This window comes from Hippocampus bargibanti, linkage group LG05, assembly GCF_051943395.1.
Source record: "Hippocampus bargibanti isolate YZ-2025 linkage group LG05, ASM5194339v1, whole genome shotgun sequence".
Lineage (NCBI taxonomy): Eukaryota > Metazoa > Chordata > Actinopteri > Syngnathiformes > Syngnathidae > Hippocampus > Hippocampus bargibanti.
In genome coordinates, this window is record NC_142738.1 from 10,100,186 (window position 1) to 10,119,729 (window position 19,544).

Below are 19,544 nucleotides of genomic sequence, written 5' to 3' on the forward strand. Positions count from 1 at the left end.
CAGATCAACTAGCGATTGAAAAATGCCTTGAAAACACACGCATCATGTGGTAAAAAAAGGAGAATGATGTAATCGGCAAGGTGATGGTAAACCGTTAGTCGATTGTGCTCCAAAAGAGAAACGTTTGCTTCACATTCCTTCTAGGATTCATTTACTGCAATACCATTTTGACTTAAAGCCTTTCTCCAACAACATAAGCAGATCTTTGAAAGCAAAGATATCCTTTTCCTGTGATTGACTTTCTCCATACCAAAGAAGGCATGCTTATGTTTTGTAACCAGTATAAATTATATAACTAAAATCTACTAAGCTAATGGAAACCACCGTTGTGTAATTTTTTTTCGAGGTTAAAGTTAGAAGAAGGTAGATTAGTCACTCACTACACGACACCCAAACAGCAGCTACATACTGTATCTACAGTACGTCAAATATGCTTTTTTATACTTACACCATGTACAGTTCTTTTTATCAAACATTTTTGCACAGTCAAACTTTACAGTCTTCTGACATTTCTATGTGCATAGAATACTTTGGGGTTATCTTTTCACCACACACCTTTCAATTTTGCTGCTGTAGATTGAAAATGTCTCCATTGTGGGTCCATTAAACGCTTTCTGATTCTGATTAAAGCAGAAGTTTGAGGAGTTTTGACCTGAGTTTTGGAAGTTTATTGTGAATGTACACTCACTATAAAAAGGTGATATTTATTTATTAATGTATTTATTTTGTAAATACATCATACTTATCGGATTAGACAAGCATGCAAATTGAAAGAACTATGTAATAGTTTTATTTATTCATTTCTGTATTTAAAGCCAGTGTGTGTGTGTGTGTGTTGTGTGTGTTATGAAAGCCAGGCTGTCAGCAAAATAATTTATAATTTATCACAATTTATCATTTAGTACTTCGTACCTATCATTTATCATTATTTATTATTTATTATTCATTCATGTTTCCATTCATGTATTCATTCATGTATTTAAATAAAGTCGAACTGTATCACATGAATAGCCCCTCCTCCACTAAAGCGTATATTCAGCGAACAAGGTATTCTTACCACCTGGAAATACTTAATCCTAAACCATAGGTGCTTTAGAGTGCCTTCCTGTCTGCCCTGAGTGTGCGGATGCCAAGTAGAGAAGGTGGAAAAGGAAGGAACTAATAAATTGTAACGTGACGGGGATTCGCATTACTAAACACTAAACACACAGAAACAATAATGAAATGGGCATCTGCTGCATTAACGGCTTTCAAGTAATCATCAGAATTTTTAGTCCTACACACACAAATGGAACAGCTTCTATGTCCATCATTCAATTCAAAGATGTCATTCCCCTGTTCAAGTTTACTCATATTCAGTACAGCTGTGTCCAAGAACAAACAGTGAAATCATTGTGAGACTCGCCTCAATACAGAAAGCTCTTTCAGAAATTGGTTGTGTGTGTGTGTGTGTGCGTGTGTGCGTGTGTGTGTGCGTGTGTGTGTGTGTGTGTGTGTGTGTGTGTGTGTGTGCCTGTGTGTGGTGTGTGTTATGAAAGCCAGGCTGTCGGCCAAACAATCTAAAATATCCACAAATAAAAAGAATGCACTTGTTTCGATCCTAGGCATATATTTAATTTCCATTCCGCTTTTCATACAGTATTCAAATTACATCGATGAGAAGGTTTCTTCAGCCGTCATCTGTACAAATTTGTACGGCTGAAGAAACCTTCTCATCGATGGACCACTCCTGTACGACTGAGAGCTTACACAGACGTATTCAAATTACAGTTGAAACTGTATAAGAGAATTTCCTTGAGATCTTATAATTTAGAATTTTACTTGGGGCTTTTTGACTTGCATCCGATTTAGAGGTTGAATGAAGTTCGATTTTAACACAGATTTAGATTTTGCCCTCTCTGCTTCTCTATGACAGATAGTCTGACGACTTCACATAACCTTTACGAAATTGCTTTTCTTCGCACGATTGGCCCCATCTTCTGCTATTTGTTTTTTCCTCCAAAAAGACTTCATTTGGAAAATTCTTCTTGGAAATTTCCAAGCCACTTTTCATGCGTGGTGGTACACCAGGGCTTGGGGAGAGTTAAGCCACTGTCAGAAATCTCTCGAGCACCCCCTTCAGATGGAACCAACACAGTTGCACGATAAGAGTCTAAATCTCTACCTTCAGGCTAATTCACACCTTATCTTGATGAACTTTTTCATGCGGGCCAATTTTATGAGCAACTAGCCACAAATGGGACTCCGGCTTTAATTTTGACATTTCTGCTTTGGATGTTCCACAGAATACTGTAATGGTATTCCAATAAAGGACAAATCACCATGCATGCACATAACTTTTAATACTTTCAGACTTTCACAATTACAATTACAAGTTGACACACACACACACACACACACACACACGCAAATTCTTACGCTTATGAATATTCCATGACGGAACTCAGTGCAAGCTTTGTCAACAGCAATAAAAAGTCTTTCTGGGTCTTGCCATTTAAGAGATTGCTACTATACTATACTACTATACTATACTAGAGATTGCTAGAATGAGACACACAGTAGCCTTTCCCCGCCCATCCCCACACCCCTGGTACAATGTTAACTGACAAAAGTTAATTATGTCTACTTTTTTTCCAGGTAAAGTATGCGCAGGCATGTCAACTATCAAGTCAAGGCCACGGTCCCATAGAGAAGCCATTATGTATTGTTTAAAGTGTAATTCTAATCACCTTCCACAAGTCCAATAATATGAGTTTGTTTAATGATAGCAAATTTGATTTTTCAATAAATAATGTAAGTAAACACAGATCAAGACTCTCAATGAAGAACGGTGGACCAGTAATTACACACACAACAATGAGAGGGAAAAAGAAAACATACATAGATTTCATAAACAAGATGGAGGAAAGTAAGCCACTAATTGTGTGAGGAAGCACTATATCAATCAGAGTACCTGCACGTAGCCAAAGCATGTTGATGTCCTTGAGATGAAAAAAAAAACCGTTAACAGGAAGACGAGAAGAACAATTCCAATCTAATTTTCACATGTTTCACTAATGCCACCGGACGACCTTCTCCTGCAGACCCGATAGCCACAGGTCAGCTCAACAAATGTGTATGTATGTGCCAGGCTGAGTGTGCATGTCTATGTGCGAAACATATTGTTGTGTATGTGTGTGTGTGAATGGCTTTGGGGGGGTTATAATGAGGATTATTCCCCAGTCATGAGAAAGGGCTGTACCAGGCTACCACACACAGTCCTCGTCACTCATAAGCACTGGTCCCACTGGTGGACCTGGCTCAGGAGATTAGAGGAGTGACAGGGCTGGGAGCGCGACACGCAGCTAGCTTTAAAAGAAAGTAAGGTTTAAAAAAAATGAAATGAGACATTGACGATGAACGAATGTCTGGAGACGGACAAAAGGAGAGAAAAATGAGGTGATCCCAAAAGAGATGCTTGGTTAACTTAAATCACTCATCAAGAATACACCTGTTCTCAACGAGTTAAAGTTCTGAAAATTCCAAAATAGGTGTTTTTATTGATTTATTTTTAATGCAAATTCCTTCACCATATACTTTTTTTCTTGTCCTTGGCAACAGAGTTTCACTGTTAGTGAGCAGGATTACACAAGAACTAGTAAACAAACGCGGTAGTGATCAAGGAACAAGCATTATATTTTGCTGTCGATTTGGATAAAGATGAAGCTCCAGGGAATGTTTTCTACTTTTATGAACGTCAAATGAGATGCATGATTATATTTTGCCAGAGTTCCCTGTATATAATGTGGTAATCTTAAGAAATGTTAGATTTGTGGAGGATGTAGCTTTTTTTGTCAGGGTAGAGGGGGGGCAATGTTACTAAAAAAATATTTTAATTACATTTTGGTTCATATCAAATCCTTCCACTCATACAATCGACCTGCATCAGGCTCAAAGGGGGTGGGGACGGGGGAGGGGGGTCTGGGGGGGCAACCAAGCACATCCTGCAGACGGAATACATTGGAAGATTGTTTTTCAATTGGCAAGTCAGATAAGACATGTTTGGAGCTTTAAATTTATATACTGTACTGTACTTACAATCCAATACCAAATCATTTATAGGGCACAATTCAACACGCTGCTCTGTCCCCAAACTTTGGAACTCACATCCTCCCACCTTCAAGTCCCCTCTCAAATATAAATAAATAAATAAATAAATAAATAAATAAATATTTTCTTTTCGGCTTTTCCCTTCAGGGGTGGCCACAGCGAAGCAGTGTCCTCCATCTTCAGAGGTTTGATTTGCAGGTTTGTTTTGAAATAAATAAATACATGTACAAATAAATAAATAAATAAATAGAAAGGGAGGCCGGAGCAGGAATTGAACCTGCTACATCTGCACTGTGAGATTGACACGCAAACGACTGGAGAAAGAAAATAGATGGTTCATGGCATGACTGCCTGCTTTTGTCACAACAATAAATATAATAAAGAAGGAAACCCCTGTTTAGATGAAAGGTTTTTGCAAATAAAAAAAAAGACCCAAGCATATTATCCAAACTTTTCCTTAATGACATGTTAGATCTATTAATGAATAAATAAATACACAAATAAACAATTGAATTGATAGCTATCTAGCTAACTAGGTAGCTAGATAGCTAGATAGATGCTAGCTAGCTGGATAGATCGATAAATAAACTCCGTACAATCAGACACACACACACACACACACACACACACACACACACACACACACACGCACGCACGCACGCCCACACACGCATGACTGTTGGCACTGATGATAAAGGTACGGCATGACAATGAAAAGTCATATGTGAGCACCTCACGCCTGGCTGCTCACAAACAATACATTCCTCTTAAAGCAGATCACCTTCCAAGTTGTAAATCAGGGAAGGCTGGCGTCTGTGTACGGCTTTCAAGCAACATTTCCAAAACTGCCTTCTGGAACTAAGATTCATTAGCTTGCTGGGAGTACAAGAGGACTTAATAGGAATTCTGATATATAGGCATGAGTAATGAGCTCATTTTTCCCCCAAGGGAATAAAAAGCAAGGCTGTGATGGTTGCACCACCTTAGATGTCCGTGCCGCTCGGACACTTAGTCCATCAGATGGCCTTAATTGAAACACTTTCCGCACCGTAAGAAAGTTGTTGAGGGATTTTATTCCCCACTTGCTGCGGCCAAGCATTTTATTCACCTATTGGCAAATTTATGTTTTTGGGTGGGGAGTTAATGGATGAATGAGGGCATGATGCAAGTGCGGCTGATTGTGCTCACTTCACACTGTCTCACATATGTGTCAACATATAAGACGTGTTTTAATGTCAAATATGCGCGTTGGCTCCATAGAAGGCAAACACTGACTCCATCAAAAGAAGGACTCGACACAAATAGTGAAGAAACGGGGTGGCGCTGTTCACAATATATCACCCCACAGTAGTCTGGGGGCTCTCACCTTATTCACTGCCAGATGATGTGGAAAATAATGTCCACTCCAGTGCCAGGGTTTTTGTCATTTTCACTCAAATTCCAGGACCCACAGAATATTGAGTTTTAGGACTACATAAACATGTTTTTTTGCAGCGTAAGAAACCTTTGCCTCTATTCTTTCATCAGAAAAAAAGTTAATTCTTAAATTATATGGGTCTGGAGTTATATAAGCTTGAAATGAGGGCGGATGTCCAAAATACAATGCAATACATACATAATGGTTTATATAGCGCTTTAACAACAGCTGAAGCTGTAACAAAGTGCTAACACGGACAAACTGGAAATGCTGCCCACTCGTGGAAGGGAAAAAACATTGCCAGAGGTCTGACCAGTGCTTTTTCTGCACCCCCGCAAGATAACCCAAAACCCAAACAAATTCGGGAATGGCCGTCCATGTCACACTTTTCAACTCCCGAATGAATACGGGGATGGCAGTGACTGAGTTAGCATTGCTCTGAGAGCAGGCCATCATATGTCAAAGAACTAGTCCTATTAGCCATTTCATTTGACTTGAAGTGCCAAAACATACCCACAGAAGGGCTGCTGTACAACTCCATAATCATAATTCCAATCCCTAATGTAATTTGCCTTGGTTATTCATGATTAGTATCTCATTTAAAAACATGTTTTTTAATAAAATACACGCATCCAGAGGGAATTTGGTACAATTTCCATTATAGTGCTGTCAGAATCCTTTGAAAGGTGTAGCCGAAATGCCTGAAATACTGGATCATATGGATTAGCTGGCTGCCCCTGTGATTGACTGGAGACCAGTATTTCATGTTCTGCACGAGGTCAGCTTGAGCTCCCTGCGACCCTCAACATGCTGAGATATGGACTCAATCTTGAGTAGAACAAAAGATAAGTATGGACATAAACCTCAGCTTTCAGAAAATATTTTCAATTGCCTTGAAAATTACTGTTATATGCTAATCGTAGATTCTTCTCATGACGGCAACAAACACACTGGTCCATCATTTTATTCAGTCAAACACCAAAAGTGGATCATGACTTTACAGAGCAAGAAGCAAAGCATGAGTTTCAAACCATTAATTTTAACACATTCTGAAAATATAAAGTACATTTCAGCAGTGGTATGCAGTCGTTATTCAGTTTGGGCAAGCCATGGATGTCAAGATCCTGACTTAACTCATTCACTGCCATTCACGAATTTATTCGGGAATTGAAAATATGATGTAGAGCGCCATTCCTGAATTTGTTCGGGATTTGTTTTTTCTTGTTTGGGTGCTGATAAAGTGTTGGCCGTGGCCTCTAGCAATGTTTTTCCCTTCCTTCCACAAGGGGGAAGCATTTCCCTTTTTCCATGTTAGCGCTTTGTTCCAGCTTTAGCTGTTGTTAAAGCGCTTTATAAACCAATATGTATGTATTGCATTGTATTTTGGACACCCGCCCTCATTTCACGCTCATATAACTCCAGACCCATAAAATTTTGGAATTAACCATTTTTTTGTAATGAACGAAGAGAGTCTAAGGTTTCTTTCACTGCATTGAATGTTCATCTAGTCCTCAAACTCAATATTCTGTGGGTCCTGGAATTTGACTGACAAGGACAAAAACCCTGGTACAGGAGTGGACACATTTTTGCACGTCTGGTAGTGAATGAGTTAAAATGGAATCGAAAGCTCTTTAGGAAGCAAACTCAAACTAATGGAGTTCATACACACAAGTAAAGGTGTAACTGGTGGTGTCTACGTTTTGTCAAACATAACTTCAAAGTCACCAGATTTTCTGTAGAAAATACCCCAATGAGTGGGGTATTTTCAGACTTTTTCCATATATAGGCGCACCGGACTATAAGGCACACCCTCAATGAATAAAACAAAGTTTTCCAAATATAATATATAAATATTAAAGTTTTCCAAATATAAGGCACACCACATTATAAGGCGCTACGGTATAAGCTGGGGTTACGTACTACTTCTTCTAAATGGAGTCGATGGCTGCTGACAGTCGTTGCGAAACCTGTTTTTGCTCAATATTAGTTCACATATAAGGCACACCTGTGTATAAGGCGCAGCGTCATGTATTGAGGAAAATCAAGGGTTTTGGACGGCCTTACACACTGGAAAATACGGTAATTATGCATGAAAACGACACGTTTTTTGCAACTGCAAATTCCATCCTCTTTCCTCTAGAACTGCTTTATAATACAAAGAGGTTGCAGAAAGTGCTGAATATTGAATGACTGTGTCTGTGTTATCATATTATTATTATTTTTTGTTCTTTTGACTTCAAGATGGCGCCTCAAGAGTGGCTGCCTTTCCAACAGCGCCTGTATTTTGTATTTTTACCTTTCCTTTCCCTTCCATAACTTTGCTGCTGTGAAATGTAAATGTCTCCACTGTGAGACTAATAAAGGCTAAACTAATCCAATTACTCGCTAGCAGGTAAGCTAACAGTTAACATTGCTTTTTTCCATTATCTCTACGACCGCTATTACTGTGTCCTGCCGTAAGACTCTGCAGCGCATCGTGAGGACAGCTGAGAAGATCATTGGTGCCCTCCCCCTTCAGGACATTTACAACACCCGCCTCACCTGCAGAGCCATCAAGATCGCTGGCGATCCCACCCACCCCTCCCACAGCCTCTTCAGCCTGCTGCCATCGGGAAGGAGACTGCGGAGTCTCCGAGCCAAGACCAGCCGGCTCAAGGACAGTTTCTGCCACCAAGCAGTCAGGAGACTAGACTCCCTCCCAGCCCTGCCCCCCCCCCCCCTTCCCACTGCCACACTCACTGAAATCTGAGTACACACTACACGCTGTACTATCATCCTGAACTCTATTTTTTTTTCTTTCTTGTTTTTTTTCTGCAAGACCTCACTTCAACCCTTTTGTTGTTGTTTGTTTTTGCATTATTACATTACGTCACTTTACATACGACACTACCTCACTTTTCATTCAGAAATTACATGTATTGTCTGTTGTCAATTGTATGTGTTTTTAACGACATCATAAGTGCCTTGCACGCTGGGTACGAGAGGACATTAATTTCATCTGTGCTGTATGTCATGCATATTAACATATTTGACAACAAAGTTGACTTTGACTTTGAATTGACTATTTTTTCATAGCCTGTACGCCTTGTGAAAAAATGTTCCTTCTTATAAGTCACTCACTTTGACAGACATCTGGTTTTTATTCTTTGTCTTCACCAAGTGTAAGGTCTGTCACAGTTCAGAAATTGGTTGATATGTTCAAAAAATAATAATAATTGTCTACTCCATTCAACCCACGTACTACCAGAGTCCCAAGTGGCTTTCATTAAGTTGCACTTCATATTTTGTGAACATTGAAGCTTTTAAAACACATCACGTTTTAGCTAAAAACATTGTTAATTACTGCCAGAAACGTCCATGACACTTGACACAAAACCCAAAATCTGATGATATATATTTCAATCAATACTTCAGTTGACTTTGAAGGGAGGGTTACTTGAGATGAATCAGCACAGCAGCAATAAATGTCGCTAAACTTTGTGTGTGTGTGAGCAACTGTTTATTGTCTAAGTGAGTCAAAGATGAGAAGGTCAAGTTATGGTGGTGGTGACGGCGGGGTGGGAAGGGCAGTGGAGATTCGATTGGCTTTCTCCCAAAGGGCGATTCTCTCAGCACTGCGAGTCTGCTCTGTCTCACCTCCTCACCCTGTCTGCTCACTGTTACTCTAATGGAGTCTGCTGAGGAGAAACACACCAGTCTCACCTCATTGTGTTTTAACAACTAGTGGGGCTATGCCAGGAATGCAAGCTGTGCATTAGTGTGATGTATACATATTTTGGTAATCCTATTAAAACATAACTTACGAGAGAGATCCATCACTGTGATGGGTGCATGTGTTGTTGGATAATGGCAGCAAAAACAAGAACGGTAAAATCATCTGAAATCACAAGTCAAATGCGAACGTTCTCATTTTTGCTGCATTTTTTTACACTGCGTGATAAAATGTAATGGCCACATGCAAAAAAAAAATGAGAAACTAAGAGACAGAGTGTCGTTTGGCCGTGACGCCCCGATCACACAAAAATGAATTTGAGTGTTTCCTTTGAGATGCAGCTGAAGCAAAGACGATTTGGTGGTGAGAAGTAATTAAGGTTACCACTTTCAATTACAAGCAGAGGTAGTGTGCTGCAATTTTGGTGAGTTTTGAAGTGCAGGTGAACAGATTCTGAGATCCACAGAAATGTTGTGGCCGTCACTGTATTTCATTTGGAAATATTACAACAGAATGTATTGAACTCTTTGAATCATTGCAGAAATCAAGTTTTTTGTCATTGTCACTCAAATTCCAGGACCCACAGAATATTGAGTTTGAAGACTAAACATTCAATGCAGCGTAAGAAACCATAGTCTCTTATTTCATCAGAAAAAAATAGTTAATTCCGAAGTTATATGGGTCTGGAGTGATATGAGATTGAAATGAGGGTGGCTGTCCAAAATACAATGCAATACATACACACTGATTTATATAGCGCTTTAAGAACAGCTAAAGCTGCAACAAAGTGCTAACATGTACAAAATGTAAATGCTGCCCACTCGTGGAAGGGAAAAGACATTGCCAGAGGTCTGACCAGCGCTTTATCGGCAGCCCTCGCAAGAAAAACCAAAACAATTAGGGAATGGCGCTCCACATCATGTTTTTAATTCTCGAATAAATTCGAGAATGACAGTGAATGAGTTAAAGGGAATGCGAGGAGCTAGTACGAATGGAATCAAGCGGGCTGTGTCCATGCTCACAACAGCACAAATGATTTATTTATTTATTTATTTATATATTAAATTACCAAAACTTGGTCTAGTCTTCCCTTATGTAGCTTTTCACCGCACCTCGTGCGAGACTTTCACTGACCAAGTGGTAAAGGTACTGGAGATAAAAACGTAATGTGTACAAAGTATACATACATAAAGATAATTTAGACTGTTACCCAAGACTTAGAACCTTCAGAGAGCTAACTCATGCAGAGCAACTTGGTTTGAAGTGATGACATCATTATCCAAGCATAAGCTTTTCTGATCATTACTTTATCTTTGTCTTGAAACTGAGGAAAATAAGGAGGGGGGGGGGGGCATTGAAAATACTTTTTTGATGTCAGAGTATCATTTTTTGTGTGTCAGAGAATAACATTATTTTATCATCAAATGTCGTGAATACTTGATTCACGCAGTTGAATTCTCTGAAAAAGTTATCAAGGGCTTGCAAGCAGACCGTCTTCTATCAACTCATTAGTAGTCCCACAAAGGCAACATCTGACACAGTTCGAAAGCATCAAAAACAAGCACCTATTTACTTTTCATGGCCAAGCTGACATTTTAGTGCTAGTGAGTGTGGCTCACATGAAGCCAGATAAAGAACATTTCTCTTAACTCCCAAAGCAAGAATGTAAACACACTAAATTCCTGTCAAAATGGCACGGAATCTCTGACAGTCTGGGTGGCTGTGAATATAAGTAAGCACGGTATGTATGATGGAACAAAGTGTTAAGTATTTGCAAAGATAATTGATTATCCATAAAACCACAAGAGCATGTACATCTGCACTTGACTTCGGAAAGACACTTGACATTGATGTCAAAGGAGTGAGCTGGGAATTCTGAGCCATGCAGTATAACGTGTCGTGAATATGTCAAACAGACGAAATGTCAATACCTTGCCTGTGGTGTAATCTGTGTCATTCTAAATGACACAGATGACACATGAGACATGAGTCAAAGTCAATTCTGGCGAGGAATTAAAATCAATGAGTGCAATGCTGCATGATCAACAAAGAATACAGAAAAAAACATTTCCAAGTCGTTCATCACTGTCATTTCTTTTCTTTAGAACAAATTTGAGAACACAAGTCTTACTTCCTGCTTTTTTGTCAACAAAACTGTGAATGCAATTATTACACACGAGCCAACTGAAATGACATATCCTAAAACTTTTGCCACCCATCACTTTTGCTGCTGCACCTTTAAACCCTTCGGCGTGCTTGCATTGTTTACGTTAAAAATATGGCTATATAGCTAACTTGTTTACATTAAAGTCAATGACTGGCGGTTTAAATTGCAAATCCAAAAAGGTAAAGCGAGCCATGACGGATCGATTGTGTTTTTTACGTCTAAATTATGTTAAACTGGGTTTAAAATACGACTATACGAAATTGACAAAGCAAACATTTCAAGACTGCGACGACTTACCTTCAAAAAATCTCTGTAAAGCTTCAGTTTCATCTACCACGTCCATCCTTGCGAGTACCGCATAAAAAAATCCATTAAATACCCCCCCCTGCTCCGAACGACAGGAATTCGGATGGGGGAAACTTTCACAGTTGCATTACAGTACAAAAAAAGTGTCTTTTTTACTGAAAGGAACGCAATGAATTTTTACTGAAAGGAACGCAATGAATCGTTGAACTCCAGTATTGGACGTAAAGAGCGTCTTCACCCCGTTCAGTTGCTCGTGCGGAAACGCACCATAGAAGCTACTTTCTCCCCAAAAATCCGCAGGTGCTGTGGATAATCATTTTGAAGAGAACCCCTCTTTCAATTGCTATACGTCACCGGCACCATTTCGCGATTTGTGGTGGGCAAAGAGGGGGAGAGAAAAGGGGGTCAGTTCAAGAATTCGACCAAAGTGGTGTGCGTAAAAGTTGCGTAAAAGTCATCCAATGCGAGTGAATTTGCTTCCCGTCCTCCTGCCGCCCCTCCTTGGACAAGATGAGCGAAGGGACAAGAGAGGCGTCGGAGAGGAGAGGAGTCAGGTGAGGGATGGGCTGCAAATGGGAAAAATCGAAGCACCAGACTTGGAAAATTAAACAAATCAAGAAGTCATAAAAAGCTAAGATAGTTTCTTGAAACAGATATTCTGAAAAACAAATAGTCATTTGGTCAAGCAGTTTTAGAGGCTTACACAACACTACAGCTCATCAAAAAAGCTCAAAACTGTTCACATATGCTTCAAATCTTTATTAGTAGCATCAAAACTCAATTGTTTTGGGCTTATTTGCATTCACTCCTCGTTTTTGCCCAAAATAACCTCAACGGGTCAGCACAGCACCTTGTATTACCTTCAAAAGCCCTTTATCACCCCAAAACAGTTTACCCATGTGTCAAAACTAAATTCTGTTCTCATAAATAGTCAGCCTTGGCACTATAAGTCAATATATTTTGTCACTACAGCTGAGTAACATAGTTCACAAAATACAATGATGTATAAAATAGAGTAGAAAACATCCCTGGTTAAATAAAAATAAATAAACGATAAACAAACCACTGGTAACACCATTGCAACACGAAAACAAAACAAAATAATGCTGGTGGATACTTTTTTTTTTGAAGAGTTCACAGTCAGAGAAAATTCCAATAGATGGATGTTACAATTAAAACACAGTGTACGAATGGAAAAGAAAGACATTGTTAATGTATTAGCTCGCTAAATCGCTTGCTCGCGAGATCACATGTAAGGCCATAAGCTAGCTAACACACGCTAGCTAGCTAACTGACACTCGCTAGCTAGATAGACAGGTAGACAGACAGATATTTTATGGCGGCTATTTTGTGAACTAAGCACAGTGCACTATTACGCTTAATTGGCTCATTGAATTGAATGTACTGTATAATTGAATACATTTTACACATCACCAGTGAAAAGTGTTTCAATGGGTCCCGTCAAACGCTCTTCCAGCTGAATACGCTTATCATATAAAACACTTGACTTGGGTTTGACTTTGTAAACCTTCCAAAACACACACAGGAGGGAACGCACATGCAAAACTCTATATTGTCACCGTGATATATGTTTGACGAGGAAAAAAAACCTTTTGGATTTACTGCTGCAGATATGTTTTGTAATAAAAAACCATAAAACACAATTCTTCTATGTAGTTTGATGATTTAGAACACATCTGCGGGGCCTCAGCATCTTACATCAACGGGAGTGTTTTGCGTTAAGGCCTCGAGAGGAGGGGAAGACTCAAGGGAATGATCCATTTCTCTCGCTCTTATCGGTTGCACCCCCACCCCCGTAACAATGCCACTGTGTGCAGCCCCCACAGCCTGGACGCCCACCTCCCATTTGCCACATGTGAGATGCTGTTGTGTTGTCTTGTCCCCCCACAGCTGGAGCGTCTCCCTCTTCACCCCTTTCCACCCCCCGGCAGCCCCCTTGTGCTTTTCCTCCATTCAAGGCAAACAACGCCTCCCTTTTTGCGGGCCACACTATGCAGATTGTTTGAGAGGACAAGCAAGACAGAGAGCCAGATAGATGCTGAGGGGTGACAATGAAACAGCTGGCCATGTTAAGGCAATTCATTTCTATATCTCTTATCGCTCTTTTATAATCACGGATGCTATACTCATACATGACTTGGACCTGCTTGTGAACGCCAAATTACTTGGGGTCAATGTCACTATGGAGTAGCTTTGGAGGTCCTCAGTTGAATGACGTCATAATCACGAAAACACAACAGAATAATGAAACTCAGCATTTACTTGAATTATAAGTGCACATCATTTGCATACGCAGTCCAATGAGAAGTCCCTTAGGACAACCTACATCTCCGGACAAGTTGTGTCCATAATTTGTAAAATGGCTTCAAATGACTTCTACTGAGCGTATTTTAATAAGATTCCACCGCATATAGCTATATTTTACATTTTAAGACTCGCGCTGAATATTCAGGAAGTCTTGTTTCTGAGTTGGTGACGAGTCCGTACGTGACGTCACTCAAGGACCGCCCTTGACCGTAAAAAAAGACGCATTGTAGCAGTCCTTCCATCACGTCAATGTATTTTGCTGGACTTGTTTGGTCTGGGGACCTCGTGTTGCACCCAAAAGCCGCCAGAAGAGGGCGTCCAAGCGCCATATAAGGAATTTATCAGCCTGTGGAAACGGAGGTGGCCACAGGAGGTCGGTTTGGGTGAGAGATTTTCCCCCAATGTTGCCTCAAAATGGCACAAATAAATTCTTTAATCGATTGCAAACATGTATGCTTTCCTCTTCAGAACTATTTGAATCATATTCATAACTGGATGTGTAACAAGAAAGCATATTCTCCGAATCTGAAGCCATTGTTTTGATTCACAAGCAATGCAAGACGTCTTGGCGTGACATCACGAACTGGGGGCGGGACTTTCTGAAAATATCCAATTCGCAGCTCAATTTTTTACAGATTTTGGACACTTTAAGTCATTTTTATTGGTGTTTTGCATTTGACTAAAAACATCATACTGCGTGTTTTGGGTATTTTAGATGCTATAAAACGTTTTTCTGGTGTCAGTTAAAAAACAAAAAAGTGACGTCGGTTGTCCTTTAAATGAATTTCATTAATTTTATACGATAATTACTGTACTACGTACACATTTATTTGTTGGCTGGATGGGATTTTGATGTTACACAAACTGTACTGCTTGTTCCAATTCATGTACAGTGGCTAAATAATAAAATATTTAATGATGTTTATTGTACACAAGAATGGTTGTTGAACTTTTTAATCCCAACTCATTATTTTATTGATGTTATATTTTTAAGAACATTCTTTTTTGTCTGTTCCAATACAACTTTTCACAAAGCAAGATTGCTTGTATGAGTTTATAGTAGAGGATGCTGCGGACCCTGACCTCAACCCCATCAAACACTTGTTAGATTTTCTTGCTGAAAATCTTTTAAGAAAAGTGGAAGCTGTGCATAAGGAACAAACTTGACACATTCTTTGCAATGGCCAGGTGTCCCAATACTTTTTGCACATAGACTGTGGCGCGCCGTATATTTCATCGCTAGGCCTTTAGTAGTGCTATGTATAAATCCATCTAGACTGAAAAAAAGTATGGTGTGATTTACAACAAGTCCACTACAGGGTACCATTAGCCAGGGAATAACTGACAAACCTATCTTAATGATGTCCATTTTTTCTTGAAAAGTCCATCTTCAAAATGGCTTTAACAGTAAATCTGCAACCAAATCCATTTCTTCTCCTCCCTCAGCCATTGTGGATTGACAAAACTGCTATTAAATCAAAAGAATATAATTCCTTATGATGCCTGCTACCGATTCAGTGTGCTAGCTCTGGCCAGTATGCTTTTGTCACGAGCGGCTTGTGATCAGAGCAGTTTTCGCAAAGCCAATCATAGTTTGCTAAAAACACTGACATTGACCAGCGCCTTCAAGAAGGCGTTGGTACCCCTTTTGGGTTGCCAACTAGAAATCTGATTGGTCAGAACAACAGTTTGATGCGTCAGGGCCCGCAGAACTGATAGTGAAGGTGGGTAGATTTTTGACCCTGGTAACAAATGATGGCTGGAATGTGATTGGTTAAATGGGTAAATACGAAAACACACGTCTGGAAGCAGCACAACAGAGGGAAAAACAATGAAAGGAAACAGAAAGACAATTTGGAATTATTTAATAAGAATTCATCAGTCAGTGATTCTGATATTTTAGCAGCGGCTCCCCTCTCCCGGCAAATTGGAGTTTTCATGTTTATGTTTGTTAAGTAATTATAAGTGCCTTACATGCTGGGTCCGAGAGGACAGTAATTTCATCTGTGCTGTATGTCATGCATATTAGCATATTTGACAATAAAGCTGACTTTGACTTTGACTTTTAGGCCAGCAGAGAAGACTTTGCAGGCCCTGACGGTCCACCATTGGACTGTTATTCTATTTTGCCCTGAGGAAATCAATCGCCAGCATTTCGTCTCACTTGTTATTCTATTCTTATTTTTAATTTCGAATTGGCTCATGTTTCACCCCTTTGACGCCGGCCATGGAGAACATACGTCCTTCTTTATCACAGAAATTGACAATGCAGACTCCTTTTAAATCCGTGTAATTAGCATCTCATGCTCTGTTCTTTCCTTTTGTATTCTCTTTGAGAGACTGACTTTGAATTATTGATCTGAGTGGCATTCATTCAAGTGATACTGTATACCCAGGCGCAATTCTGCCACATTCTCAGGGTTTCCTCACTGGGTACAGAAGATGGCAGGGCAATATTACAACAGGAGTGGATGCAAAATTTTGATTGTGTATTCTTTTTGTGGTGACACGGATGGCTCATCTGTGTAAAATAGCTACATGACTTGGACTCTGTCATAAGTGCATCAAAGTTTAAAACAAATAGAGTCATGTATGGGACATTTACAACTTCATTGTAAACTGACAAATATTTCAGGAAGGTCTGAGATAGTTCACTTTGGTGCTGAAAGATTAAATAAAAGTAAATGTGTCTTATTTCCCGCATACACATTTGATTTAAATATCCATTTATGTAGCATTCATTCTTCAATAGAGGGTGCAGTTGCTCTGAGAAAGACTGGAAAGGCTTTCACTACAGTCCAATGATCGAAGTCAAGGACAAAATGGCTCTATTGGGACTCGACAGCATGCTGAAATCTGAACCCTTTGTCGATCAGCCTCCTACATGTAAAATTTAAATAAAAAATACATGTGTTACTGTGCTGTAATTTGTGGCCAAAGCTTTGTCTATGTATGTTCACGACTTTAATAGCAACATTGGGATTCTCACATCAGGAGATAACTACGTTTACTCAAATTAAACAAGGGGATGTATTTCCAGCCCCTTTTTGCACCTGACATTAGTCAAACAGGTGATTTTTCAGCACTGGCAGCTTCGGTTAATGATCAAACGCCACGGTGATGTTTCCATGGTAACTGGCATAAAAACAAAGCACACAGAGGCCTTGAGCAACAGTCAATCGCATGCATGGGTCAAACCTTTGTTTGGATAGGCTTTTATCAAACTCTCCCCTTTTACATTCGCCCTCACTGCTGATATGCACATAATAAATGTTGATGTTTCATATTTAAACAACAGTATCGTAATAATACATGAAGAAGTAATCCAACAACAATTAGGGGTGGGGGTGGGGAGTCACACTCCTCTGTGTCCTTGGTATGGTCGATGGTATGGTCTCTGTTCTAAGGGTAAGAGTTTGGTCTGCATTCCTGACACTAAGTTGGATTGGTTTCAAACGAGACGGTACCCTCCACTGCCCTTTATTATTGCTTTTGTTCATAACTTTTATGGGTAATAATTCTACAGGCAGTGAAAGCATTGGGGGAGTTTGGTTTGGTGGCCTCTGTGTTATCGCTCTGCTTTTCATGGATGAGTTGGTTTGCTTGGCTTCATCAAGCTGCAGCTTTCTACTCACACTGGAGCAATCTGCAACCAGGTGTGGAAGCAGATTTATAACAGTTTGCGATTTTTCATGATAGTTCATTTTTACTTAGTTTTGATGTTTGTTTTAATTAAATATACATATTTAATACATCAAGGTAAATATTTTTTTTCCAAATGCTTGCACTCATTTTATTATTTTAAAGTAATGGCAAGGCAACCCGGTAGTCGAATGGTATGCATGCCGACTTCACAGTGCAGAGGTTGTGAGTTCAAGACCCGGTCTGGCCTCCCTTTGTAGAGTTTGTATGTACTCCCCGGGCCCGCGTGGCTTTTCTCCGGGTCCTGCGGTTTCCTCCCTCATTCCAAAAGCATGCATGGCAGGCTGATTGAACACTCCAAATTGTCTCTCTGTGTGAGTGTGAGCGCAGATGGTTGTTTGTCTCTGTGTGACCTGCGATTGGTTGGCAAATAATTCAGGGTGTCCCCTGCCTAGTGCCCGAAGACAGCTACGATAGGCTCCATCACCCCCGCAACCCTAATGTGGACTAAGCGGTCTGGAGAATGGATGGATGGAATATTGTCAAGTGCAAGAATTTTAAAAAAGTACTAAACAGCAATTCTGAAATGATCCTTGGACCTTTGTATTTCTGTGAGGATGAAGAGGAACACTCAATTCAATACATCTAAAATGAACGCCAAAAACTCATGTATGATGAAAAAGGACATTTTGGCAAGAATTCTAATTGTAGTCAATTTTACAAAAAACATCAAATTTAGTTTTACGTCTGTTTAATTTTTTTCTAAATCTTCTTCTTCTTTTCCTTTCGGCTTTTCCCTTCAAGGGGTCGCCACAGCGAATCAGTGTCCTCCATCTTCAGAGGTTTGATTCGCATGTTTGTTTCTAAATCCTTTTTGTTATTTATTTTTTTACAGATTTCCTTTCTCAAATTTTTAAAAATTAACTAATTCACTACCAATCCCGATTGTATTCAGTAATTGAAAAGTACGACATGGAGCGCCATTCTCGAATTTGTTCGGGTTTTGGTTTTTTCTTGTGAGGGGTGCCGATAAAGCGGTAGTGAGACCTCTGGGGATTTTTTTACCTCCCACGAGGGGGCAGCATTTGCCTTTTGTATAGCTGCCCCCTTTCAAAATCATATAACCCCAGAGACATATAACTTAGGAATTAACTTTTTTTTCTGATGAAATTGGAGAGTCTAAGGTTTGTTGCGCTGCATTGAATGTCTATGTCGTCCTAAAACTCAATATTCTGTGGGTCCTGCAATTTGAGTGAATATGACAAAAACCCTGGCACTGGAGCGGACACATTTTTGCACATCGTCTGGCAGGGAATGAGTTAAAAGCAACATGGTGTTAAGCAACCAAGATGAAAATCAGCAGAACCAATGATGGTAATTCAGCTGGCAAACATAGGCCGCAAAAGGGAGGGCAGCACCACAATGGGAATCGTCAAAGTTGATCACTTGTTTTTTTTTAGTTATTCCTTGTCCTCCTGGTGGCTAAGATCAGAGGATGTTGTTAAGATTCCTCAATTGTGTGAACTTTACTTCAATCATGGGTCAAGCAAAGCAATGACTTAGTTGCACACGAGACTCTGGACATGGTTGAACCACATTTTAAAGTGGTACTTGGAGATCACAATCATTGATCCTCCGGATTCTGTGCCATGGCGCAGATTCACTGTTTCTGAAAATAGAGCCATATGACTCTAGACTGCCTGGAAAGACTGAACGGACAGGGAGGTCCGAACATCCCTGGATAACATTTTGCCCATGCGCCATGCCCCCTGATAAATGTGGATAGCTGGATGAATTGCATTTCATGGACATAATATTAGGAAGGAGGGTTTAAATGTCGGACACTCCTTCTGATAAAGTTTAGGCCAGCACGGAAAACAACT

General features: G+C 39.9%; 1 protein-coding gene across 4 annotated transcripts in view; it reads right to left on the reverse strand.

Annotated features, from left to right (window-relative positions):
- myrf (myelin regulatory factor) overlaps positions 1–12,175 on the reverse strand; it is a 36,029-nt gene extending 23,854 nt beyond the window's left edge. For all 4 annotated transcript variants that reach the window (XM_088996350.1, XM_088996347.1, XM_088996349.1 and 1 more), the window contains exon 1: positions 11,683–12,175. In XM_088996350.1, coding sequence (XP_088852476.1) covers positions 11,683–11,728 — 46 coding nt within the window. In that variant the 5' untranslated portion in view covers positions 11,729–12,175. The remainder of the gene's footprint in view (positions 1–11,682) is intronic.
- Between the last annotated feature and the right edge of the window lie 7,369 nt (positions 12,176–19,544).